This window comes from Orcinus orca, chromosome 13 (genome assembly GCF_937001465.1).
Source record: "Orcinus orca chromosome 13, mOrcOrc1.1, whole genome shotgun sequence".
Lineage (NCBI taxonomy): Eukaryota > Metazoa > Chordata > Mammalia > Artiodactyla > Delphinidae > Orcinus > Orcinus orca.
Window position 1 is genome coordinate 9,719,468 of NC_064571.1, and position 27,843 is coordinate 9,747,310.

A 27,843-nucleotide genomic window follows, 5' to 3' on the forward strand; every position below is an offset into this window, starting at 1 on the left:
GTGAACGAAGTGTTGGTACACACAGCAGCACGAATGAATCTCAAATGCATTAGGGAAATGAAAGAATCCAGAGTCCAGAGGCCACGTAATGTATGACTCCAATTATATGACATTCTGGAAAAGATAAAATTATAGAATATCACAGGGAAGGAGGATATATCAGAGGCTGCCAGAGGCTGGGGGGCAAGGGAGGGGTTGACTACACATGGGGCAGGATGAGGAGGTTTTTTGTGGTGAGAGAATTGTTCTATATCTTGACTGTGGTAGTGGTGACATGACTATCTATTTGCCAAAATTCATGGACTGGACATCAAAAAAAAAAAAAGGCTAAGTGTACTGTATATAAATTAGAAAAAATAAAATAAAACTTAGAATAGTTGCCTCTAGGCAAAGAGGGAAAGGAGGGGATAAAAGGGAAAAAAAATAAATAAGAGATGGGTTTTAAGTGGGTCAAGACTGATACTGTCCCGTGAAGTTAATAGAGTCAATTAACTTAATCCTCTGCCCCTGGGGGCCAAAAAATAAAATAAGACAAAAATCCCAAACCAGCTGCTATTTCTTTCATCGAAAATCCAGAAAACAAAACTCCGTTGACCCTATTTTCCCTCAAGCTAGTGCCTTTTTCTGTCCTTTAACGCACTGTCTTCACTTCCTCTCCTCCCAGTCTCCCTTGATCTTAACTTCTATGGGGCATCCGCCCCACCGCGCCACGCAAACTGCTTTTCTAAGATCACCAGTGATCTCCACATTGCTAATCCAGTGATCAGTACGGTCTTCTTGATTCCTAAATCATACAAGGACAACACAAGTATGAAAAGTAGTGACAACATGGATGAACTTTGAGGACATTATGCTAAGTGAAGTAAGTCAGACATAGAAAGACAAATACTGTATGATCTCACTTATATGTGGCATCTAAAAAAAAGCCAAACTCAAAGAAACAGAGAGTAGATTGGTGGTTGCCAGGAGACGGTGGGGGGGTGTGTGCGGTGGGGATTGAGGGATGGGGAGATGTTGGTCAAAGGGTACAAGAATAAGTTCTGGGGCTTTCCTGGTGGCTCAGCAGTTAAGAATCCACCTTCCCAGGCAGGGGACATGGGTTCGAGCCCTGGTCCGGGAAGATCCCACATGCCACGGAGCAACTAAGCCCGTGTGCCACAACTACTGAGCCTGCGCTCTAGAGCCCACAAGCCACAACTACTGAGCCCGTGTGCCACAACTACTGAAGCCCGTGCGCCTAGAGCCCATACTCCGTAACAAGGGAAGCCACTGCTCGCCGCAACTAGAGAAAGCCCGCGCGCAGCAACGAAGACCCAACGCAGCCAAAAATAAATAGACAAATAAATTTAAAGAAAAAAAAAAATGTAACTATCCAAAAAAAAAAAAGAATAAGTTCTGGGGATCTGTAGTACAGCATGGGGACTACAGTTAGCAAAACTGTATTGTATACTTGAAAGTTGCTAGGGGAGCAGATCTTAATTGCTCTCCCCACAATAACAACAAAAATGGTAATTACGTGAGGTGATGGATGTATCAGCTAACTTTATTGGGGTGATCATTTCATAAATGTACACAATGCTACGTGTTAATTATATCTCAATACAGCTGGAAAAACAAACAAATAAACAAAAAGAAAATTATGTGCCCATTTCACTTTTGAACATAGATGCAAAATCTTAAACCAAATGTCAGGTAACTGAATCCAACTGTATTATTTTTTTTAAAGTACACCAGGATCAAGAAGGTTTTATTTGTAAGAGTATAAGGAGAGAAAATCATATGAAAATCCTAATACAGAAAAGGCATTTGATAAACCTCCACATCTATTTATAATTAAATAAATAGACAAAAACTCTTAGCAAGCTAAGAATCAAAGGGAACTTTATTAACTTGATGCAGCTTATATTTGCGAACCATATATTTATTTACAGACGATATTAGGTTTAACGGTAAAGGCTCAGACATATTTTCTTTAAGATTTGGGACAAGCCAAGGTTGGCCACAGTCACCACTAATTGATGTCTGGCCAACGCTCTAAGGAAATCTTGAAAAAGGCAAAAAACCCCCAAAAAACAACAACAAAAAAAAACCCCAAACAGTGTAAGAGTTGGGAAGTATAAGATAAAACTAACACTATTTATAGATGGTATGGTCCCTAGAGTGACAAAAAGAATCAATATACCTGAGAGTTCAGTAAGGTTGCCAGATGCAAGATTAATTTATGAAAATCAACAGCAATTTTCTACACCAGTAATAACCCCTTAATAATATAATAAAAAAGATAACATTCATAATAGCAATAAAAATTAAAAGTATCTAAGTATTAAGCAAAACTTGAAGGACTGCTATATAGAAAGATAATCTGAATAAATGAGACATTCTATTTTAGATAGGACCATAATAACATTATAAAGATGTTATTTCTCCTGTAATAAACTGTACATTCAACACCATCTCAAAAATCCAGTTGGATTTTTTGAAGACCTTGATAAATTTACTCTGAAATGTATAACGAGGAATTAAAAAGTCCATAAAAATCTAGAAAGGAAGAGTAAAGAGGGAGTTTTCCCTATTAGATACTAACACATATTCATAATCACTGCAATAACAATTGTGAGGCTGGTACAAGAACGGACGACAGCTCCATCCCGCGGGTGCTCATGCCGAAACCCTGGGCATAGACCTTCCTCCCAACACTCGATCCCCACGCAAACCCTGCCAGCGCGACCCTCAACCTGCACCTGCCTCTGAGCCCCTCTCCCACCTCCACTGCCCCCACCAGGCTCCAGGGCTCCATCATCTCTCCTGGCTTCTCTCCCTGCTTCTGCCCTGGATCCCATCGGTCTATTTTTGAAGTCGTGCTGGAGGAAGCTGCTGAAGACATATCCTCAGGTACCCCTCCATGCTACAACCTCCTGCACCAAAGTCCTTAAATGGCCAATAAATGTGCTCCCCCGCCCCCAGCTCTGACCTCATCTCCCAGGTCCCTCCCTTTGCTCCCCCTGCCTTCAGCCATGCTGGCCCCTCTGGCCCCTCACACCCACCAGGCACACTCCCTTGCTCTTCTCTCTGGCTCGAATGCTCCTCCCTTGAAGGCCTCTGATCAATCATAACCTCCTCAGGGGTGTCACACACACCCCGCGTTCCTATCTATCCCCCATCTCTGTTTTACTTTCTTCATTTGGCCATGACTCCCTGGCATATGCATATTCCTCTGTTTACTGGTGCGATGGACGGAACTGTGTCCCTCTCTCCCCAACTCATATGTTTAAGCCCTAACCCCCAAAGTGATGAGGTCTTTAGGAGGTAATTAAGGTTCAATGAGGTCATAAAGGTGGGGTCCTAATCCAATAGGTTATGGTGACCTTATAAGAAGAAGAAGAGTGATTTTCCCCTCCAATATGAGGGGGAGGAAAGGCCATGTGAGGACACGGCAAGAAGGTGGCCATCTGCACGCCAAGAAGAGAGGCCCCACCAGAAGCCAACCCTGCTGGCACCTTGATCGGGGACTTCCGGTCTCCAGAATTGCGAGAAAATAAATTTCTGTTGTTTAAGGCCCCTGGTCCATGCTATTCTGTTATAGCAGCCCGAGCAGAACAAGACGACTGGCTCTCCTGCCTGCTCTCTGCTGCACCCAACCCTGGAACAGTACCTGTATGTGGGGCACGCTCTGTAGCACATGCTGGATGGGCGGATCCCCCACGGCTATGTTTGCTTGGGTGGGTTCATGGATTATTGCCTTGGGTGTCACTTTTAACGTCTCTAGTCCAGGCTTACCTCCTGAAGCAACATGCTGTGTGGTTCACACCTGTTGGGCAGGGAGTGGGTGGGGAATCAGAGAGAAAGGCGATACTCCAAGACTCAGGTGCAATGACAGCACGGTCAAAGGGCACCCTGGGCAGAGGGTCCAAGGTGAGCCAAGGGATATATGGGCACGGGAGCCATGGAAGGGCCAGAGTGGAGGAAGGGCTTGTCTGATCTTCATTCCAGAGTGGCCTTAGGTGTCAAATGAGGTGACACAGAGAAGAGAGACCGGCAGAAGGTGTCAAGAAGGAAGAAGCCACTGCCTCTGGCTACCAAGTGGACCAGGGCTGGGTGGGCAGAGCCAAGGATGACCTCATGTTTCTGACCTGGGAGACTAAGTGACTGCTGGTGCCTTCCACCAAGACGCGGGTGTTAATTACTCAGAACTGGAAGATAAGGCAGGAAGATCGCCGAGGGCTTTTCAACGTCACACTAGAACACTTGCTTTAGGAAACTCTGCTCGACTTATTTTCTATCCAACAGAGCCCAGGTGCTGCGAAGCTAGACGTCAACCAGACTGATAGGTTGCAAATGACTTGTGTCCACTAGGGACGGAATGATTTCCATCCTTGGAAAATATGGCCCTTCAAGTTACTGGCTATGAATTTGCCCTTTGGGACATCAACCAGTTTTGATTCCTATGTAGCATCAGTTTCTGAAACAGCTTTGCTCTCCTGCTTGTTCCCTAAACAAGTGAGAGTCAAGTTTTTAACTCTGACACTTGCACTTGGGCCGGCAGAATACAAGAGGCAGAGGAAATCCCTCCTGTTTCTTGGTTTGGGAAATAGCTACCAGTTCTCTACGCCCACCCGACTCCCGGGCTCTGTGGACCCTTCCCCCCGCTCCTTCCTGAGGAGCTGGCTGCCCCTTCCTCCAGAAGCCCGATTCCACAGCATCCTGCCCAGCCCGCTGGCCTCACGCTGGGCTCTGTGGGGTCGTCCCAGGCGCAGGGAGCCCGGTTCCTTCCTGACGCCCACAGCGTCAGGCCAGGTGCCAGGGACCCTACCTGCTCCCAGGGGCGCTGGAGGCCTCTCCTGGCTCTTGCACAGGAGAAATCCACAGGTTCCTCCCTCTTTGGTTAGTTTCAGTGGAGACGCAGCCAGATCTCTTAGGAGCTGCCCAAGACATCACACCCTCCTTCTGCAATCACAGGTGCACCGGCGATGAACGGACCTAAACAGCCACCTGCACGGCTTTCCTCAACACGCCGAGGGGCCTTGTTTGGCAAAACTGTGAAGTCAACCTGCCTCTATCATCGCCCTGCGCTCAGCCCTCCCCTCCCCTCTCTAGGGGCTAGTCCGGGGCCATCCCCTCCCCATTAAGTAGTATTCATTGATAACCAGAGGGTCAGCAATACAGATTTCACCTCTCTATCAAACAAGCATTTTGTCAAAGGAGTGAAAGCACGAGGCTTGAAGAGAATTGTTTTAAGGCTAAACGTCTCAAGGTTGTACCATAGCCTGATAGGTTACAAACCAGGCTTTCTTCCCACTGCGTAAACGTCTCAGTCCCTGTTCCCGTCCCCCACTCCACGCAGCCCCCTCTGCGCAGGACCCACTTGCAGGGGCTCGGGAAAGGTGGCTCCGAGTCTTTCATTTTCTGAGTTAAGGGCACCAGGTACCGGGTGAGGGGCGCTTTTCACCTGCCCCCGTGCAGGAGCCTTCCCACAACGCTGGCTGCCCCGACACCTCTGCGGGGCTTCCCACTAGGCGGCTTCTCCTGCCAGCCAGCACCCAGCTTTGCTTCCCTTGGCAGCAAAACTCCAAGCTGCCGTCCACACTTGATGGCTCCGGCCCCTCTTGAACTCAGCTGGCGGATCTCATCCCTCACTCTCTGCTGGTCAAGTGACACCTAGATCTTGGGGTCCCACAGAGAAGCCCCAGGGGCTGCCGTGGGGTAAGGGGAGGCCTGTGTAGCAAGACTCCCTTCTCAATCTGAGCAGCGCCCTTTCTATGTGTCGGGGGTCCAGGCTTCTAAGTACGGCTTCTTTTGAGGTTCCATCAAGCTGCTTTGAAACCTCTGGCTGCGTCTAGACGTGCAACCGTCGAGGCACTGACTTGGGGAGGTGGGGAGGGGGCCTTGCCTAAGTCCCCCAGCCCACAGCAACATCAGGCCTGGGCTCCAGCCCACCTCCCTGTCTTGCAGGAGCCGCCCACACAGAGCCTACCTCTCTCCTTCCCTTTGCCAGGCCCGGGGGCCCAGGAGCCCGGACCTTACAGAGCACACGGTGAAGGACACCCGCCGTGGTGAAGTACCTGTCAAGTGCATCCTCCTCTGCCACTAACTGCTAGTCCACAAGTTAGTGATGTGTGACCCTGGGGGGAATTCGGGCTAGGACGTTTTTGGTAAGAAATGACGAGAGCTAACACATACAGCACTTACTCCACGCCAGGCCCTGCTTTATGAGCTCTGCGCACATTCATGCAGCCCTACGAGGGAGACCTTTCCCACTTGGGATATGAACCCAGACAGCTGCCTCCACTTTGGACTCCTGACACCTGCACTGTAGGAGGCTGGGACACAGAGCTGTGTCCGAAGCCGCCCTAGCCGTGCAGAGTTAGAGATGCATCCAGGACGGGTGCGCCAGAGTTCGAAAAGGTACTAGCTCTGCCACTCCCCGAGCCTCAGTTTCCTCCTCTGTAAAGTGGGCCTGCTGTTGAGGACCAAATTATGATGTGTATCAAGTGCCTAGAGCAGAGAGCGCTCACTAGATGCCCGCTACTGTCACTGTCATTAGCATCTCAGATCTGGACACTCTGCCCAGGGGCTGCAGGAGTCTTGAGGGACTTGCAGTTTACCAAGAGTGGTGGACTCCGTCAAGGAGAAGGGAACCCAGGGTGCTCAGAACATCATCACGCCCTCAGCAAAGGCAGCAGAGGGTGCCGGGGGGAAGAAGAGCAGGAGAAGGGGTAGGAGGAACGGCAGACCTGCGGGCCCACTCCAAGCCAAGAGTCGCCTGTGGACCCACCAGGCACGCAGGTCACCTTTGCGAGGCCAGGCCCCCATGGGCAGCTGTGCAGAGGGCAGCTGCAGAGGGCTGGGGCCGCCACTCAGAGGGAGCAACAGGGTGGTGGGCCAGGCTGTGCCTATCTCTGCCGCGGGCACTACTCTCTCTTGCTCTGTTCTCTATACCTGCCTGTACTCAGGCCCTCACAATCCAGCCTCCTTGCCGCCACCCCAGCCAGAGGGACCCTGGCCTCAGACGGCATCCCCCAGGGCTGCCCTAAAGGGAGGGTCGAGATCACACTACCTGGCATACGATGGGTGGCCAACGACTGTGGCTGAAAATGGCATATGGTTTACACAGACTCAGCGCCTGCTGTTTGCCAGGCAGTGCTGGGCACACACTCTGGGGCCACAAGTGTATGGACACAAGTCCGTGCCACCCTTGGAGAGCTCACATTTGATGGGGACAGGGACGTAGACAATTTCAGGACAGTGAGAAAATTTCAGGACAGTGTCATCTAATACAACCTGAGGGGCAGGGATCCAGAAGGGTCAGGGAACGTTCCCAGGGGAGATGGTGCCTCTAATCGAACCGCCCACTTACAGACAAGGAAGCAGAGCTCAGCTAGGAAAAGTGATCTTCCCAGGTGAATGACAGCAGGTCAGGGACCACAGCAGAGCTGCAAGGCAGTTCTCCCAGCCCCAGGTCAGAATTCCTTCCAGAGCAAGGGTGCTCACCCTCACGACTGACACTGGGCCTGACCATTCTTTACGGTGACGGCTGCCTGTGCCTTGCAGAATGTTTAGCAGCACCCCTGGCCTCTGCCCACTAGATGCCAGTGGTACCCTCCCTATCAACCGTGACATCCGAACGCCTCCAGACCTTACCAAACGTCCACTGAGGAGCAAAACTGCCCTTGGTCGAGAGCTACTAGTCTAGAACTTGGGAAATCTGAACCGAGATGAGAGAGGCATTAGTCAAAGTCAAGCCCTGGGCCACAGATGTGGACGAAAACGTCTGCTGTCAGGGCTGGGCCGGCCTTGCAAATAGGCCCCAGGCTTACCAGCCCAGGCTCACTTTTTACCAGTGTGCCCGCACTTCTGAGATCCCTTAGATTTGCGTCTCGCTTGTAACTTTTTCACAGTGCTTCAGCTCACCACACCCCTGTGAGGTGTATAAGAGAAAATATTCTGTTATTTTCCTCATTCTACAGATGAGGAAACTGAGGTTCCAGAAGCTTAGATGCACCAAAGTCACCCGGTGAGCTAGTGGCCAAGCCCGGCTGGAACTCCCCCCCACGGAGCCGCCCCAAGACAGAGACTGACAGGGCGGAGAGAGGAAGGTCTTTCAACTTCTGCATCTACTTCTGGAAGCCTGTGTCCCTAGAACTCAAATCCATTAGTTCCTAACAATCCCCAGGGGCACCATAACTCTGGTCTCTTACAGATGAGAACTACGGAGGCTCGGAGAGGACAAGAGCACATCCAATTGCACACGAGAAGGCCTGGAGGGGAGCTGGGCACTAGCCCTCTTCCCTCAGTGCCAGCTCACCTCCAGGCTGGGCCCGAAGGGTCTGGGCCGCTCCCAGGCCATGACTGCGCCCCTTAGACCCTGCCTGACCAATGGGTCCTTCCAGGCACTTAGCGGGCTCCACTCCCCATCAACATGGAACATCTGGTACTTATAACTCCCTCCCTCTGACGCAGGCAGGGGAGGTCTGAGTGAGAGAATGTTTTCATCTGTGAATCAGTTCTGCTATGAAGAGTAATCATTCTATCTCTAACTATTGGTGATAGCAACGGTTCACACGTTTGTGCAGTTATTACACACCAGGAGCAATCCTGGGGGCCATTAAAGCCCTACTGACTAAAGTGTGCTGCAGCCCCACGGGGCAGGAGTTATTGGCCCCACTTTACAGATGGTCAAGCTGAGTTTCAGACAGGTTAAGGAGCTTTACGGCCAGTACGTGTGGGTGACAGGATCCCAACTCAGACCTGGTTGACTCTGAGGCTCTGTGCTTCTCCCACCGCATCGAGACCCCAGAACTCCAAGGGGCACAAATGGGCAAATATACCAGAAAAGACAAACTCATTAGAGCCTGAAGTGGGTTTTTTTAGCAAGTTGAATAAACCATCCGTAGTCTTGGACATCCGATCCACCCTGTAAAGAAATCCCTTCTCCTTAGAAATCACAAAGGTAAACTTACGGCTGCCAGACCTGTGAGCATGGTGGGCTCGGTTAAGAAGGGTTTGGAGTACTAAGCAGAGTGAGCCTGGCTGCTGCCCCCGGCCTCTGGTGGTCCCAGGAAATGGGGAAAGAGCAATGTAGTGGTTTCCCAAGTACCAACCACCCCACTGCAGTCTCCAGATGGAGAAAGGATAGGGGACAGTGGGCAGGCTAGTGCCCCCAGGAAACATGGGTCCTCAGGGCACAGCAGTGTGGGATGCCCACCTACCCCTACCTGCACTGCCTATGGAGTCACCTGTCATAGATTCCTCCTGCCAGGGTCAGCAGCCATCCAGCCAAGTGCAGGCCCAGTTTGGGCGATTTTCTTCCCCAACTAAAATGTGAAGTTCAAGGCGGCACTTCTCAGAACCACCCTGAGCAAGTCCCTTCTCTCTCGGCCTCCTGAACTCACCTAGAAAAGGTGTGATGCTGCCCAGTGGGTTCTGAAGGGCACATGGCTGTGGACTTCAGGTAAAGAACCAGCCCTGGGCTCTGAATGGAGCCGGGCCTTGCTTCCTGGTCCTGGGCCCCTTCCTGCCCTCAGCAGCCGTTTGCAGGGGGTTGGGGCGCATCCCTAGGCCAGAGAGAGGGGCTGCGGGGTAGTCCAGCGGCAAGGACAGGTTCTTCCTCCTCCCCTCTCTGGGCCTCTGGGTCTCAGTCCCAGGAGCTGGAGCCTGGCAAGGTCAGCAGAGTGCTGAGACAGGCAGGGTGCCCATCCTCCTCTGAGAGGACAACAGGGGCACACAGGTGACAGGAACAGGACTGGCTGGCCCCTTCCCCACAGTCCAGAGGTTCAGGGCGCAGAGGATAAGTTACAGGCCTGGTGGGTCAAGGTCCCCTTCACAATGGGTGTGCCCTGGAGGGGCTCCTTCTAACCTGCCCAGAAGTGGGAGGGAGGTACCTAAGGTTGGGAAGCAACTCTAAGGGTCCCTGTCAGGGGTCCCAGGGAGGCCATCAGTGTCTGAGTTAAGAGTAGGTCTGTCTCCTCAGTTAATATTTTATTGAGACCGAAACGTGGCGCCTGAGGGTTTGGTTACCTATCCCTGAGCCTTGCCTGGGGAAGGGGACTGTGGGCTAAGAGTCGAAGGAACGGCCCATCACTCAGCAGAGGTTTTATGTTACTCGCTGCTGCAGCCTGATGCCCTGGGCTGAGGGTCCTTCCTGTAATCTTCACCCTGTGCCACCCCCCACCACCGGGCGGCCAAGCCGGCCGTGCTCACTGGGGGCGGCTAAGACCGGCGGGCCTAGGACAGCCAGGGGTGCCCTCTCGAGGTGTCACCAGCGTCTCACTCACACCCACCCCAAGCGCCGCGGCTCCATCCCCCCTGGGACTCTTCAGAGCCCGAGCCTTCGCTGCCCCCTTAGTCCCAGGCCAGCCCTCCGGAGCCGGGAGGGGGCGGCGGTCGAGGCGGGCAGGGCCGCGGAGCTCAGCGTCCCTGAGGGCCGCTCCTCGCCGGACCCGGGAACCCGCACCCCGGAGCGCAAGTGCTGTTCCCTCCCCTCTGACCGCTGGCCCCCGGCGCAGGGCAGCGGAAGGGCGGGTGGCCGTGCGTTACCTTCCATGGACATGGGCTCCAGGATGCCGAACTGCTTGAGGACGGCGATGAACAGCAGTACCACCACGGCCATGGCGCACAGCTCCATGCCCTGGATGCCCATGGCGGCCCGGGCTACCTGGGGCCGGGGCGTGCCCCTCGCCCGCGCGCTGCCTCTGGAGGCACAGGGGCCGGTGCAGCCTGCCCGGCCTCTAGGGGAGACGGCGGCTCACATGCCCCAGGCAGGCGGCGCTGCGGCTGTCGGCGGGGCCGGGGCCCCGCGGAGGGCGGCGGCGGCGGCGGCGGCGAGCTGGGACCGGCCAGGAGGTTGGACCCCGCGCGGCGGCCGAGCACAGCGCAACTTTCCAAGTCAGCCGGCAAACTTCGAGAAGCGGCGGCGCGGAGCGCAGCTCGGGCAGACGGCGCGGGCCAGAGGCGCCTCCATGCCCGGCGCGGGCGCCGCGCCTCTTTCGCCCCCTCTCCAGCCTCACGGGCTCCGGGGCGCGGGGTCTGCGGGGGTCCCGGGCGCTCCGGGGAGCTCCCGGCTGCCCCAGCCTCCATCGCGGCTCCCGGCGCGCTCATTGGCCTAGGCGCGGCGACCACCCGGGGAGGAGTCCCCTGCGGCCCACCCCCCCGCGCCAGCCCGGGAAGGGGCGGAGGGAGGCGGCCCCGCCCCGCACGGGCCAGCCCCCAGACGGAGTCTGGCTCCGAGCCACCGCTACACCGCCAGACCCCGGGAGGCCGCGCGGTCGGCGGTTTCACCGAACCGCCCGTGCAGGGTGGGGCCGAGTGGCTGGGCAGGGGGCCGGGGCCGGAGAGGAAGGGAGTCGCAGCGCCGCTCCCAGTGGGGAGTCGGGGCTCCCCTCTCCTGGCGGAGGAGCACTGAGCCTGGCCACCGCCAATCTCCGCCCGGCGGGCCAGCGCAGAGCTGGCCTTCGGAGGATCCGGGAAGCCCTCTCGCCCCAGGGTATTTCCCACAACCATCAGCCCACGGCCCGAGATTGAACTTGGCCCGGGTCTGGCCCCCGCTGAAAATGGAAAAGTTGGTATCCAAAGTTCAGGAAACCCGCATGCGCTCGAGGCTTTAGGAGGGAGTTGGGCTTTGGCATTAGAGTCTATGGAGCTGAGTTCAGATTCTGACTTTGCTGCGTGACCTTGGTCGAGTCACGGACTTGCCGCCTCCTCCTCCTCCTCCTCCTCCCCAAAGAGGGGCTGGTGCCTGCCTTTCCGGCTGTGGGAAAGAGCTGAGCGGATGCCAAGTGCTACGCGCGGGTAGCGCAAGGGAGTGCTAAATCGTTTGTGGATCGATTTCTTCCAGCCCGGGGTCACTGGGTAGAAAAGGAAAGCCGCGGAAAGGAAGGAGAGAGGAAGGGGAGAGGAGGGGGCGTGGCAGGGCGGGGCCCGGAATCCTCCAAGCCCCCAAACTCCGGGACTTGAGGCCCGAAGCCGTGACTCTCTGCTGCCCTCCAGCGGGCGCTCCGCACGGCGGTGTCCTCACCAGCCCAAGACTCCAGGCGCTGGAAGCGTGCGCCGCTGTGAACATCAAGTTCTCCTTTTCTCTGTTGTCTTAGCGGAGGGGGAAATCCAGCCCCGTACCACGCTTGTGAGCGTTAACCCTGTTTGGACCTGGGGCCTGAACAATAGCAGCTTCCATTTATGGAGCCTCTACTACCCACTCTGTCATTCATTCAACAAATACTGAGAGTGTACTGCGTCCCAGGCGCAGGGGACAGTTCCCAGGGCAGGGCAGGGCGGGAAACCGCCGCGTGCGCCGCTGAGGGCCCCGCAGGAGCTGCAAGCGAGCCAAGGCTTTAGCTTTACTTGTAATCCTTAAGGGCTCCCCCAGTGGGCATTCCTCTTCCCCCATTTTACAGGTGAGAAAACCGAGACCTAGAGAGTGGATTATGGAAGGGGATATAGGTGCAGCCCAGGCCTGCTGGATGCCAGAGCAGATGCTTTCCCAGGAAACCGCACTGCTCCTGGTGGAAGCTGAAGCAGAGAGAGGCTGTGACGTCTCTTTCCGCCTGTGCAGTTCAACCTCACTATTTAACACACCTGGGTAAAAGACTGAGTTATTGGAGATATTTTTAAAGAACTATAAATGCACAGCTTTCAATTCCATTTAAGTGGGCATGTGGTGAATCTCCACTGACCAAAGGCAAGAGGTCTAAGTAGAGATGCTAACGATTGCAGGAGAATGTGGTTCTGTTAGAGCCCATGAGTTGCTTGTGTGTAAAAGTCTAGAAAGGTTAAAAAGCCTCCTGCCATCTAATTTACACACTTAAGTGCTGAGCAAAATCTAGCCTGTGTCGCAGCTAGTTCCCACCAGTCCTCGCTCGACAGCCTGGTTAAAAGCCCAGCGATGCGAAACCTCCCTAAGCCTGTTCCTCATCCATAAAACAGGGGTGATAATCCAACCTCTCCAGGGGCTTGTAAAGGATTGAATAAGACAAGGAGCGGCATGTGTCGCAGGCTCCGACGGGGGCGGGTCCTCCTGAGCTGCCCCAGCCCTGCTCCCTGCCTCAGTTTCCCCTGGTGCTCCCGAGCATCTCCCCTGTGAAAGCTTCAATGACTGCCCATAAACACTGAGCTAGAAACGAGACATCGATCTCTGGCTCTGCGGTGTAAAATATTAACGACGCCTAAGTGGATACCGGGGCTGAGAGCAGAATGTCCGCTCGGCATTAGCAGCCGGGGCCAGGGGCCTAATGGATGGGAAGTTGATTCCCCTGCTCGTTCACTAGCCCGGGGCCTGCCAGCTCTGGGGCCAACCTAGGTCCACTGAGGCTGTGCTGGCAGCCCTGTCACACCTCCTCTTGCCCAGGACCTAGAGAGGGGAGCTGGCAGATGATCCCCCAAGTCCCATACCTCCTCCCCACACCCATGGGGTGCCAGGCCAGGCCTTTCCCAGCTGCCTCTAGCTCCCCCCCAGGGCGGCATTTGCCCTGGCATGCACTCACCCCTCCCCCACTCCCCAAAGGCAAGCTGGGTGTCGGCAGTGCTCCGTGCCAGCTCCCTGCCTTGGGGGAGGGGCAGGCTCAGGGGAGGGGCACAGACACAGACATCTCTGCAGGGCAGGGGGCTGAGGGCTGCCACAGATGTAGAGAAATAAGAGGGAGCCACTGGCTCTTCCTCAGATGACGAGGGAAGCCTGGAGGGCCCTGAGCCCTCGCTGGAGGTCCCCGAGGCACTGGTGTCCTGATCTACCTTAGAACATTTCAGAAACCCAGCTGCTTTGGAGCTGGGTGGGGTGCCCGCTAAACCTAGGCTTGCACCCCGATGCCTGAGGTTATGGTTTTCCTTTGGCCTGGAATTTTGGGGGGTTTTTTTGGCCTGGAATATTTTTGATGCCACTCCAGTTCTGCCTCCAGGAAACCAGCCCAGATCACACCACCAACCACCTGCATTAACCCTCTCTCCCCTGAACCCGCGAGGCCTCTGCTGCGTGGGCCACACCTTCTGCGCTGTGTGTCTCAGCTGTCAGCCCAGACATCTTCCATGTCATCCGCGCTGCCCCACCGCTCTTGTGGGCAGGGACCCTGTCAGTTTGGCCAACATTCATCGGACGCCGCCTGCCTGCTGTTGCTGATCACCTAGCTGCCCAAGGATTTCAAGAGGTCTTTTGACTCTTCAGGGAGGAATGGGGACGGACACAGGCTGTTTAGAGGGACACGTTGCCTGCAAACAGCCCAGCAAGTTAGTTGTTCCTGTCCCAACTCTCTGGAGGGCAGGCCTCCCTTGGTTCTAGTGCATTCTACTGAGCAGAGCAGGCGTTATGCAATTTATTCATCCTTCTCATATTTCATAACAACCAGACAAGAATTCCACAGGCCAAAGACATGCCTCTAGGACTCCTCCCCGTGATGGCCCAGGGCTCCTCAAAGCCGGACACTCAGTCTTGCCCCACCCCAGCCCCTCCTCAAGCTCCCTGCCTCAACTGCTCAGGCCAAAACCCCGGCTCTTAGACTGGGATCTGCCTGTCCCCGCTCCTGCCCAGTCTGTCACCTAGCTCTGGCACCGTGCCTCTTTCTCATCCATCTCTGCTCCTAGTGGCAACCGGCCCAGCCACGCCATCGTCCCTCTCCCCTGTGCTCGCGACATCACCCGCGGCCCCAATGCCTCTCCCCACCTCCGCTCTGTCCTCCTATCTCTTCTCCATTCGGCAGCCAGAATGCTCATCTCTAGGTGAAGGTCAGGTCCCGTCCTTCCCTGGCTTGGGAATCTCCAGTGGCTCTCGGACTCAACACTGGTTGTGTTTGCCTGCTCGGTATCCCTCCCCCTGATTTGGTAACAGCTCCCTGATTTCCTTGGTTGAACCCCCTGCCCTTGCCAGCCTCAGGCCAGTGATTTCAGGGGTTTGGGGATACGACTGGTCGATCAGCATCAGTTCCTCTTTTCCTGCTCCACAACACCCCTCTGCTGCCATGTGATCGGCTCAGGGATGGGCACCAGATGGGAGCCAGGATGATGACAGACCTCGTGGGACTGGCCCTGGACAAGCAGGGGAGAAGCACTCTCTCTTACTATGGCAGCTAAGTGGCCACCCCGCCACCATGTGAGGCCAGCGAGCCTGAGAATGTAGTCACCTCACGAGAAAGCAGAGCAAAATGTAGAGAGAAAGAAACTGAGTCCAGCACACGATACCGTGTGCCTGGATCCAGCTGTGCCTGATGGCACATTCAAACCTATATCTTTCAGTTAGAGGAGCCAATAAATCCTCCTATTGTTGCCTAAGCCAGTGTGAGTTGGGTTGCTGTCCCTTGCAACCAAGATGGTCCCGATGAATGCATTTTCCACTACTCACAGAACAAAGGCCAAAATCCATAACAAACCCCATAAGAGCCGCGGACATCTTCTGCGCACTTGCTGTGTACCAGGCACTTCAGCACAGCTCATGTCCCTCGTTCCTCACAGAGCCCGATAAGGCAGGGGCTTGGCAAGGGGAGGACACTGAAGCGCAGAGTGGCTAATGCTTCGTTTAAGGGCAGCTGATAAACCACAGCGTTAGGATTTGAACCCAAGCAGTCCAGCTCCAGAGCCTGTGATTTTTTTTTTTTTTTTTTTTTTTGCGGTACGCGGGCCTCTCACTGTTGTGGCCTCTCCCGTTGCGGCGCACAGGCTCCGGACGCGCAGGCTCAGCGGCCATGGCTCACGGGCCCAGCCGCTCCGCGGCATGTGGGATCTTCCCGGACCGGGGCACGAACCCGCGTCCCCTGCATCGGCAGGTGGACTCTCAACCACTGCGCCACCAGGGAAGCCCCAGAGCCTGTGAGTTTAATTCAACGCCACCCTGTCCCTTAGACCCATGTGGTCAGGCTCCTCCTCCTCTCCTTTGCTCATGTGACCCCAGCCACACTTGCAGGTACCAGGACTCTCCCATCCCCAGGTCTCTGTGCAGGCTCTTCCCTGAGCTGTAGTACCCTTCCTCCTCCTCCCCTACACACATCCTACTCGTCCTTTGGTTCTCAGCTTAATGTCACGTCTGCAGAGGTGACTTCCCTGCCCTCCTCCCCTTTATTAGTCTCTACATGGCCCCCATCCCGTTCCCTTTTTGCAGTTATCACAGTGTGAACTTAGATATTTATTTGTGTGTTCATTTATTTGTTTATGCGCTCCCACTAGATTGTAACATTCCTGAAGATATAGGTATTACCTGCCTCGTATGAGTATTTGCAAAATGTCGGACGATGCCTTTTCTCCAATTATTACAGCAGAGGGTGTCCTGTGTCACTAGCAAGAGCATTAGACTGGGAGTCCAGGAGAACCAGGGCCAAGTCCCTAGTTCCAGCCCTAGCCTGTTAACAGACTTGGCCAAGGCATACCACCTCTCTGAGCTTTCCTTTCCTTCTTGCAAAATGGGGTAACTTGCTGACATTTACCTGCCAGTCACACTATGAGCTATGAGCATCTGAGAAGCTGATGGATGTGAAAGGATCCAAAAACACACACGAGGGACCTTGTTCCTGAAGGAGCCTGCTTCCTCGGAGCCACGACCAGTCCTCTTTGCCTTGTAGCATCACCCAAACGCTGCAATCAAACAGACCCGTGGGGCCACACAGAACCCATCCACACAAGCTCTGTTCCAGCCCAGCTTCAGATGAAATGTGAGAGATTTATGGCCACAGGTAACAGAAAACCTCCATTCATTAGCTTAAACTATAAGGAACTATAGCATGTCACACACAGGAAGTCCAGTAGGAGGCTGGCTCCAGGGGCAGTCAGCTCAGATCCAGCAGTATATTTAAGGACCTGGGATCTTGTATCTACCTACACTGCCAGCCACAGAGCATCTACCAGTATTGACCTCATGATCACAAAATGAATGCCTAGTTCCAGACATCATGCCCTGACATGACAACGTCCTTTCTTACAGCAAGGAAAACTTTTCCATTAAGCTTCTCATGAACAATCCCTCATGTTTCATTGGCTGGAATTGTTTCACATGCCATCCCTAAATCAGCTGCTGGCAAGAGGAGCGAGACCACCACTGTAGCAGAGACTGCTAGCCCTCCATCAAAACTCATTCTCTTCTACAGTAAAAAAATGTCTTAACCAGGGACATGGCTGCCTGATAGTGACAGCATTTCTCAGACTCCTTTGCAATTAGGGGTGGCCATGTGACTAAGTTCTTGCCAGTGGAAGTGATGGGCTGCTTTGGGCACACTGTCACTTAAGACAGTGAGTAAGTCTACTACTCATTGTCTCTTCTCTTCTCCCACTGGCTGGAACCCAGACATGTTGATGACCAGACTCAGCCATGTAGATCATGACAAACTTGGGAAGGGGCTGGGGGGATGGTGCCACGAGATGGAAGGGCTCTGGCTCCCTGAATGACCACATGGAGCACAGCTTCCCACCCATCTGGACCACTCACCATGAGCTGTTAAGGGAGAAAGAAATAAACTTCTAAAAAGATCAAGTGAAAGTTGGCTGTTTTGAAAGTAGAAGTGGAAGAGAAGAGGGAAATACCAGATATTGAAGGCTTCACAGTGCTGGAAAAGGAAAGTGCTTTTGGACCAAACAGAAGAGAAAAGTGCAAAAAAGCATCTTTCAGGGGTCCTTTAAGATTTACCAGCCGGGACTTCCCTGGTGGCACAGTGGTTAAGAATCCGCCTGCCAATGCAGGCGACGCGGGTTTGAGCCCTGGTCTGGGAAGATCCCACATGCCGCGATGCAACTAAGCCCATGCGCCACAACTACTGAGCCTGTGCTCTAGAGCCCGCAAGCCACAACTACTGAGCCCGTGTGCCACAACTACTGAAGCCCGCGTGCCTAGAGCCCGTGCTCCACAACAAGAGAAGCCATCACAATGAGAAGCCCGCACACCACAACGAAGACCCATGCAGCCAAAAATAACTAACTAAATAAATAAATTTATAATAAAAAAAATAAAGATTCACCAGCCGAACATTTAGCCAAACAAAGGTGAGAGGAAGTGATGGGTAGGACAAGGAAGCTAAGAAATAGAGCAGCTGTCAGAACTATATTCAGAAAAGAACTTTGCCAATGGTTACTGACCAAGGAACCAACTGGAAGCAAATGGATCAGAAACTGACCAAGTCTTTGAGGGAATTATATTGTGGTCAGAAGCCTAGTCCCCAAAAGCCTGTGTCTAATTAAGACTTACAGTAACTCTTGGGCCTCCCAACTTGCACTAGCAGAAAACTTGGGCAGCTCTATGGCCTCAAAGGAGGGCACACCTCCCAACACCTACTTCCAATGTGGCCAAATGAACACAAATGGGAAATGGAGAGGGAAGGTCCTCCTGGAGGGTAAGGCTGGGACCTTGGAGGAGGGGACATGGTAGGTGGTCTCAGAGAGCAGAACTGGGCCGATTGAGCTTTCTCATTTCACTGCCAGGGCAGGTAGCCCAGGAATCCTCCCTATACAAATCCTCACTATACGTGTTTCCTGAAGTCAGATAGTGAGAGTTATTTTTAGTGAGTTTCTTAGGGAACCATTGACTGAAACCGCCCACCCTGGCAAGTCACGATAATGACAGCTTGCATGAGCTATCTCACAACAGGAGGTCCCAATAAGGAACAAAGAACTAACAAGCTACCGCCAGCTGGAAGAATCCGGGAGGGGCCAAAAGGAGGAAGGAGACATCAGCCCATAATATGTCCTGCCAACCTCCCAGAGACCTTCGAGCTGGAATCCATCTTGGCTGAGAGATGTACGCACCACCAGGAAGGACCCTGAGTCAGACCAAATATGGGCACAAGCAAGATGATTGGCCAGAGACAACCTGGAGACTAACCCCATTACCATAAAACCTGAGACTGCGAGCCGCGTGCAGAGCAGTTCTCGTGGGTTCCCTTACCCCACTGCTCTCCGTCCAGGCGCCCTTTTCCAATAAAGTCTTTTGCTTTGTCAGCACGTGTGTTTCCTCAGACAATTCATTTCCAAGTGTTAGATAAGAGCCCACTCTCGGGCCCTGGATGGGGTCCCCCTTCCTGCAACAAGCTCAGGTCAGGAGTAATTTGTTATCCAAATCTATCAGATTCCTGAGTTTTGGATAACAAACATGAGAGTCCATGAAGGAAAGACAGCTCAAAAATTTATCTGACTCTGTGCAGTTCCTGAGTTTGGATAGGGAGAGTTCTGACAGCAATGATACTTCTATTTGTAATTTCCATCTAGCAGGATTTGAGAATTGCAATGGACCACTGTCTACTGTGTGTTTCCCGTTCTTACCTTACCTCCCTTACGTTGGGAGGAAGTGTGCTATAGACATGGAAGAAGGATGGGCACAGGTGTTTGCTGGTGAACAGGGACAGAGACTGCCAGTCCCCCACCAAAATTCATTCTACCCTCTGTGGTGACAAACAGAGTTGTCCCTGAACACATGGAGCTTGGGACTGCATTTCCAAAACGCCCACGGCCTGGAAATGTGATTAAGTTCCCTCCAGCAGAATGTGAACAGAGGTGAAGTGCACCCCTTCTGGGTGGAGCCCTTACTGCACTGGGCATAGCTTCCCCTCCCCAACCCTACCGCTGGAGCCCACATGTGGCAGTGACCAGCCTTAACCATGTAACAGTGACACAGCTCTAGGGGTTGGCAAAGCCACAAGGTGGAAGGCACCTGAATATCTGTGTAGAGCAGAGCCTCCGACCAACCTGAACACGGAGCTCAAGATGGTCAAAGAGAGAGAAGTAAACTTCTTCGTTCTTAAGCTACTGGGTTTTGGGTGTCTCACTGTTACAGCACCTGAGCTACCCTAATTAATACAAATGTGATGGCTCAGATCAGTCAGGACTACCCCCTGGGGCGGGGAAGAAGGCTCAGCTCTTCTCATGGTTGAATCTGGGGCTGAAACCAGAGCTCTCTAAAGAGGGAGAAGGTAAGGGGTAGATTGGGGCAAATAAGCAACAGTGTCTGCACGAATACCCCTCTCCTTATAGTATCTAAGCCCAAGGCCCAAGTTCTCACCCCTCTACCCTCTGAGTAAAGAGAGCCAATTTCCTCCAATGCAGAGTTTTACAAAGGGCTGTGTCTCACCAGCCTCTACTGACAGGCCTCTCCTTGGGCGGGGCTTAGACAAGTCAATGCCACAGGTATTTATTGAGCCCTCACTCTATGGGTGGTCCTGGTGAGCGGTCTGCAGAGGAGTCAGCCTCTTGTGAAGACATTCCTTAGATGGGCCATTATAAAAGTTCAAGTTCAAGAATACTCACTGCCATTTACTGAGCCAGGTACCTGCTAAATGCTTTGTAAGAATTACCTGGTTTCATCCCCACACCAACCCTAACAATGGAGGAAACAACATCATTTACCCTTGTGGCAGAGACTTCTGGTTACACAGACTTAGTATCTGTTCTTCCCTTCTTTCTCTCTAACAGAATCCTAATTTTGTAGAGGGGCAACCATGTGTTCTGCCAAAAAAAAAACACCCCACTACATTTCCCAGCTTCCTTTGTGGCCAGAGATGGCCATGTGACTCAGTTTGGGCCAATGAAATATAAGCAGAAGGCATTGGGTGGGGCTCCTAGGAAACCATCCTAAAGGGAGTGGGACAGACATATGCCTTTTTACATTTCTTCCCCCCACTGCTTTCTAGAATGGGGTTATGATGGCTGTACCGGGAGCCACGAGAGAAGAATACAGGATTCTGCTGACTTGAGCTGCCAAATTAAACCTAACAACTACCTACCTCTGGATTTCTCATTACTTGAGAAAACTAAACCCCTGTCTCATTTAAGTCATCATTACTTAGGTTTTCTGTTCCATGAAGCTGAGGAGAAACTGAGGCTTACGAGATGTACCCCAAGTGTTCACAGCTGGTAAGAGGCAGAGCCAGGGCTTGAAGTCACTCTAAAGTCAGTGCCACAGAGAGATGGCTGCGTGCCCCACAACCCCTTCCCCTCCATCCTGTCCTTGAGGCCTCTTCCTTGCCAGTCTTCGAGGTGAGAACTTCCTTCTAAAGGTCCAGTCTCCACCTGAGGTCCCCAGCTCTTTGTCCTCTGCTGTTCCTCACTACCTCCAGGTTGCCCCACTCTCTAGCCCAGTAGTCGAGTGGGTTTTCTTGACCCCAGTCGTCATCAGCAATCTCCAGCCTACCTTCCTGCCTTTCCTCTCTGGCCCTGCTGCTCCAAGAACAACCGTGGAGGCATAGAAGCCCACGATGAGGACAGAGGAGAGCTTGGCTGAAAGATGAGGGTGGCCTGGATTGAGGGAGAGGTGGAAGGTCTGGACAGGAGGGAACCTCCCTGACAGAATGAATGAAGCCGACAGAATCTGCACATCCCAAATGCAGCTGGGGAGGAAAAGCTGTTGCTTTTAAGTCTCTGCTGCTGATACAGCGATACAGTGATTTTCTCATAACTTACTATTTATAACAAAATGGTAAAAAAAAATTGAGATCGTTTTTAAATGGCAGTGAAGTGTAGAGGTTAATAGTGCAGGCTTTGTAGTCAGGCTGCATGGGTTCAAATCCTGGCTTTTCCACTTATTAGCCATGTGCTCTTAGGCAAGTAACTTAACCTCAATATGACTCAGTTTCTGCAACTACAAATGGGAATGGTAATACCTATATCACAGAGTGAGTGTGAGGGTAAAATTAATTAGTACACGTAAAACACTTAGAACAGTGTCCTTTGCCCATTTGAGGGCTGTAGATTCTGTTACTACAGAGAAAGGATTTATTGCACATCCTAATGACACTCAGAGACCAAGCAGGAACATGGGTGAGTTTGAATACATCGGTGTTTTTAACCATACAAATGCCACTACCTCTCTCAGCTCCCTTGAGTGCAGAAAAGGAAGTTCCAATCACAATGGATTAGCTGGCACCAGACTTATCTTACCACTAAAAACAGCTGGACAAAAGTTAACAGAAACAACCCAGAGATGACCCAGATGCTGGAGTTAGCAGATAAGGACTTCAAAATAACTATAATGAATATGTTTTAAAAAAATGGAAAAAGAAATGAATGAAAAGATGAAATTTTAACAGAGAATTGGGATTTTGTATCAGTTAGGGTTTGCCAAGGGAAGCAGAACTACCATGAGTGATTTGGAATAAGGGCTTTATTATAAGAACGAGTCCTTTCACAGTTGTGGCAGTTCAGTAAAGAAGTCTATGGAAGGCTGTTCCCTCTACGTATCCCTGAAGTTGCTGTAGGTCAGTAGCACCAGAAGATAGGAAAAAACAAAAACAAAAACAAAACAAAACAACAAAAAACAAGGACAGGAAATGAAGGTAAGAACAAATTGGAACCCACATCTGTCTCCCCCCGCTTTCAACCCTGACAACACAGGTGACCCCCAGAAGCTGATCCCATCTGCCACACAGAGCTGCACATATGCCTGGCCCAGTATTCAACAGAAAATTAAAAGTCATGCCAAGAAACAAGAAAATACAGCTCACACTCAGGAAAAAAAGCAGTCAAAAGGAACTGTCTCTGAGTATCATGAGGTGCCAGATTTAGCAAAGACTTCAGAGTAGCTATTAAAATGTATTCAAAGAACTTAAGGAAATCATATTTTAAAAATTCAATGAAAAAATGACCAATGACTGAGGGGATAGAGAATCTCAATAAAGTGATAGAAAATATAAAAGAACCAAATGGAAATTCTGGAGATGAAAAGTGAAATAACTGAAATTTAAAAATTTGTTAGAGGGGTTCAATAGCAGATTTGGACTGGCAGAAGAAAGAATCAGTAAACTTGAAGACAGATTAATAGGAATTATCAAAACTAAAGAACAGAGAGGAAAAAACATTGAAGAAAGATGAAAAGAGTTTCAGATACTTGTGGGCAAATATTAAACATACCAACATATATGTGATGAGAGTCCCAGAAGAATAGGAGAAGGGAGCAGAAAAAATATTTGGAGAAATATTAGCCCCCAATCCCCCAGTTTGATGAAAAACATAAATCTACAGATCCAAGAAGCTCAAATAATCCAAAATATAATCATGAAGATATCCACACCTATACACATCATAGTCAGTAGTTGAAAAACAAAGACAGAGAGAAAAGCTCAACAGCAGCAAAGGAAAATTGACACATCATAGACAGACAACAATATGAATTTAAGCTGATTTCCCATCGGAAATTATGGAGGCTAGAAAGCAGTGGAATGACATAATTAAGGTGCTGAAAGAAAAGACAAACTATCATCCAAGAATTCTTTATTCAGCCCAAACTATCCTTCAGAAATGAAGATAGAGACATTCCCAGATAAACAGAGACCGAGAGAATTCATTGCTATCAGACCTGCCTTATGAGAAATACTAAAGGAAGTCCTTCAGGCTGAAAGAAAATAATTCAAATCCACAGGAAAAAAATGAAGGGTGCCAGAAATTGTAAATATGTGAATAAATTTAAAAGACTGCATAAATACATTTTTAAAAAGCTCTACTCTTAAGTTCTTTAAAAGACATAAGTTTGCCTAAACCAATAATTATAACACTGTATGCTTTGGCTTATAACATGCATAGATACAATATATGTGATGATAAAAGGAGGAGGGAGAAAAAGAAAATATATTGAAGGAACGTTTTTATATTTTACTGGAATTAATTTAATATTATTCTGAAGTAAACTGTGATAAATTAAAATGTATACTGTAATCCCTAAAAGACCCACTAAACAAGAAACTCAAAATAATATTTTTAAAAATCAATAGGGGAATTTAAATGGTACAGTAAAAAAATATTTAACACAACAAATGGTAGTAAAGGAGGAAGGGAGAACAAAAAGGAGACAATTAGAAAAGAAGTTGTAAGATGGCGGAGGTAAATCCAACCATAACAATAATTACGTGTGAATGGATGAAAAATGAACGCAAGAAAAAAAAAACAGAAAAGAATATAAAGAAGATATGGGACAAAGGGAAAAGTTTAAAAAGCCTAACAAATGTGTAATTAGAGTCCCAGAAGGAGAGGAGAGAGAGAAAGGGACAGAATTAAAATCTGAAGAAATAATGGTAGAAAAATTCCCAAAACTGATGAAAGATATCAACACACAGTTTCAACAAGCTCAACAAAACCCAGGCAGAATGAATACAAAGAAAACCACAGCTAGCATGTTATGGCCAAACTGCTGAAAACCAAACGTAAGGAGAAAACCTTAAAGGCATCCAGAGGAAAAAAGACATCCAAGGGAATAACAGTACAAATGATGATAGACTTTGCAACAAAAATCACAGAAGCTAGAATACAATGGAATAACACTTTTTTCAAAGTACTCAAAGAGGACAACTTATAATTCTATACCCAGCAAAAATTAAGACATTCAGAGTTTAAAACTGAGAGAATTTGTCATCAGTAGACATGTTCCACAAGAAGTACTAAAGAGATGAAGTTCCCCATGTTGGAACCAGCTTCTAGGAATAAGTCTTTGCCCATCACAGGAATCATGGGATCTCTCAGCATCTCGGACCAGAATTAGGGCCAGTGGTCTCTGGGATGAAAGGAACTTCCTGTTCCTTAATCAAGCAGTTCTAGGTCCCACGGTTCTTATGGTCTGGAAAGACTTAAAAGGCATGAGAGAACTGAGCTACTTGACCATGTGTACACATCTCCAAGTGTCACTGTGATGGTGGACCCCTCACTGCCTACTGATGGGAAAACTCTCTTTTGATTGCCCAGTGACCTGTTTGATTCCCCCTTGGTCAGAAGGAGAGGATCTGTCTTCGTGCCTCCATCCCCATACAAGGCATATCCAAATCCCCATCTAATGTCCCAGGGGTTTACAAGAGTCTAGTAATACTGAATGAGTGATGGAAGGAGGGATGCTTGAGAGCACCGTGTTCTCAGGGCCCCTCATCCTATCCCTGGTCCACCGTGATGGACAATTCCCATTCCCTCTGTCACTTGGAGGACTTCTCATCTCTTCTTGTGTCTTTTCTTAACCTTACCCAGCTCCAGCCCAGGGGAACCAACCAGCTCCAGAATGACATGCATAAGGCCATCCATAGCGCTTCTCAGCAACTTCACTTCAGACCCTTAGAGATTATGCAATGTCCACCATGTTGATTTGTGTTTCTTTGGGTAAATTTATATTTGTTGGCTCAACTTGGCTTTCCCGTCTCTCTGTACTGGCAAGAGGACTGGGTAATGGTGAGTCAGGAGATCTAGGGCTGTGTAACCCAAGTTACATTGCTTCTCACTTCCTTGGGCCTCAGTTCTTCATCTCCAAAGTCGGGGATTCCTTAATCCCAAGGACATCCCCTCATATGTTGTCATGAGACTCAGGTGCGCCCAGGCACGTGAGAGTGCTCTCTGCACTGAGGGGTTCCATGGACATAACAACTAGTGCCGTGGTATTTTAACGCCACGCTGAATTAAGGCTGGGGCCCTGTGTGCAAAAGGTACACGGGAAACATCAATGGCCAACTCAGGGTCTGCTTGCTCCCCCTGGCATTCACCCCAGTCACAGGCGGTCATCAATCCTCATGCTTTATGACACCGATGCTAAGTGATCTCAAGTCACATCCTTGTTGCTGATCTGTGAAGATGTCTGCACATAAGCATTTCTTTGTTTGAACTTGAGCTGAGGGCCCAAGGGTGTCCTGGGGAATTTCCATCTGCGATGCTTGGTATCTGTTTCTCGTCTTCTGCGGTGGCCTCTGGCAGCTCAGGGAGGTACGTTTATTACAGATGCTCTGCGTCAGCTGTATGCAGATGAATGACTTGGGATCTGAGATGGAAAACAGCAGGGGAGAAGCCAGAGCTCCAGACTGGGAGCTGGAAGTCCAGGATCTGAGTCCAACCTTTGCCTCCAGCCTGTGGCCCCAACCTGTCCATCCTCCTCTCCGAGCTCAGTGAAGTGAGGGAATTGGGTAATAATAATCATAGTAGCAGCTTCATCTATTGAGTGCTTACTGTGCGCTAGGCACTCTCCTAGGCACTGACATACATCACAGCATTTAATCCTCACAACGCCCCCATCAGTATCCCCAATCACAACTGCAAATAACAGAGGCTGCAGGACTTGCCCTGCATCCTGCTCTCCAGAAGCATCGGGATTCTAACCTGAACACGCGCACTGAGAAGTTCCTTGTAGACACCCAAGCATTCTTCCTTCTCATAGGGCTGGACTGCCGAAGGGCGGGTACTTGTGAGGCCGTCACGGAGGAGAGGTCAGGGCCCACAGGAGTCTGTTAGCTGGACCCAGAGGAGGAAAAAGGTTTTTCGATTCTTCCTTCAATCTGGAGAGTTCAGAGTTAGAAGAGTCTTCTTTCATGCGTTTCCCCATTCAACATATATTTTACTGAGTTCCTACCTTGTGCCTGGAAGATACAGTATTAAATGTGGCAGACACAGCCACTGGCCTCAAGGAGCTTATATTCTCGAGGGGAGACAGACAATGAAACAGTTATAATCGACATGGCAAAGACTGCGATGGGAGAAATCACATCAGAGGAGCTCCCATCTCAGACTCGAGGCCCAGAGCAAGTTTCCCAGAGGGAGCTTGGATGTGTCCAGGTAGAGGTATGAAGGCAAAGAAGGGTGAGAGGAGAATCTGGAGCGGATGGGCCAGGCTATGGAGCTCCAGGGCAGAAGAGTGCCCCACAGCGCGAGAGCAGGGGTGGGTGCGGTGTGGGACTGAAGGGGTGCCGGTAGCGTGGTCGTAGTGAGCAGAGGCCGAGGTTGGGGGAGGGGGAGTAGGAGGTGGGGCCAGGCAGGGGCCCAGGGTCAAGCTTGAGTTGGGACAGGACTTCATCCTGAGGGCAAAGGAGCATTTGGTCTGCCTTCTCTATAGCGACCACTCTAACTGCAGTATGTGATATCACTTACTGTAGAATCTAAAAAAACACAACAAACTAGTGAGAATAACAAAAAAGAAGCAGATTCGCAGATATAGAGAACATTCTGGTGGTCACCAGGGGGGAGAGGAAAAGGGGGAGGGGCAATATAAGGGTAGGGAAGTAAGAGGTATAAACTATTAGGTATAAAATAAGCTACAGGGGCGCTTCCCTGGTGGCGCAGTGGTTGAGAGTCCGCCTGCCGATGCAGGGGACACGGGTTCGTGCCCCGGTCCGGGAAGATCCCACATGCCGCGGAGCGGCTGGGCCTGTGAGCCATGGCCGCTGAGCCTGCGCGTCTGGAGCCTGTGCTCCGCAGCAGGAGAGGCCACAACAGTGAGAGGCCCGCGTACCACACACACACACAAAAAGCTACAAGGATATATCGTACAACACAGGGAATATAGCCTCTATTTTATAATAACTATAAATGGGGCATAACCTTTAAAAATTGTGAATCACTTGTAATTTATATACTATTGTACAGCAACTGTACTTCAATTAATTAACTAACTAAATACAGTAAGTCCCCTACATACGAACAAGTTCCATTCCAAGAGCACATTTGTAAGTCCAATTTTTTCATAAGTCCAACAGTTAGCCTAGGTACCCTGCTAACACAATCAGCTATATAGTACTGTACTGTAATAGGTTTATAAAATTTTCACACAAATAATACATAAAAAACAAACACAAAAAATAAAGAAAACATTTTTAATCTTACAGTACAGGACCGAAAAGCATAACCACTTGCAGAGGATGCACGCACGTGACAGCATATGCCAGACATGTGAACTAACTTACGTGACTGGACGTGCAAATGCACGTTTGCATCTTTGAAAGTTCACAACTTGAAGGTTTGTACGTAGGGGACTTACTGTAAATAAATAAAACCTGGAAGCAGCTTGAGGGGGTTGGGGGAGCACGCACAGCCCACGCCACCGCAGCAGCAGCAGCAGGGATGGGCCTCTGGCTGCCCTGTGCTGTACCCCAGTGTCCAAGGCACAAGGACAGGTGCCGCCCAGAGCTTCCCTGAAGTGAGCATCCTGGCCTCTTCTCATCACTCACATGTTTA

At 50.9% G+C, this 27,843-nt stretch overlaps 1 protein-coding gene across 2 annotated transcripts in view; it reads right to left on the bottom strand.

The window, feature by feature from the left end:
- The window catches only part of KCNIP3 (potassium voltage-gated channel interacting protein 3), a 90,490-nt gene that overhangs the window by 18,045 nt on the left and 44,602 nt on the right, over window positions 1–27,843 (bottom strand). Inside the window, exon 1 of one of the 2 annotated variants that reach the window (XM_004277797.3) lies at window positions 10,534–10,636. The exons of the other annotated variant lie outside the window; for it this stretch is intronic. Coding sequence (XP_004277845.1) covers window positions 10,534–10,636 — 103 coding nt within the window. Of the gene's footprint in view, window positions 1–10,533; window positions 10,637–27,843 lie in introns of those variants that run through there. 2 annotated transcript variants of the gene reach the window in all.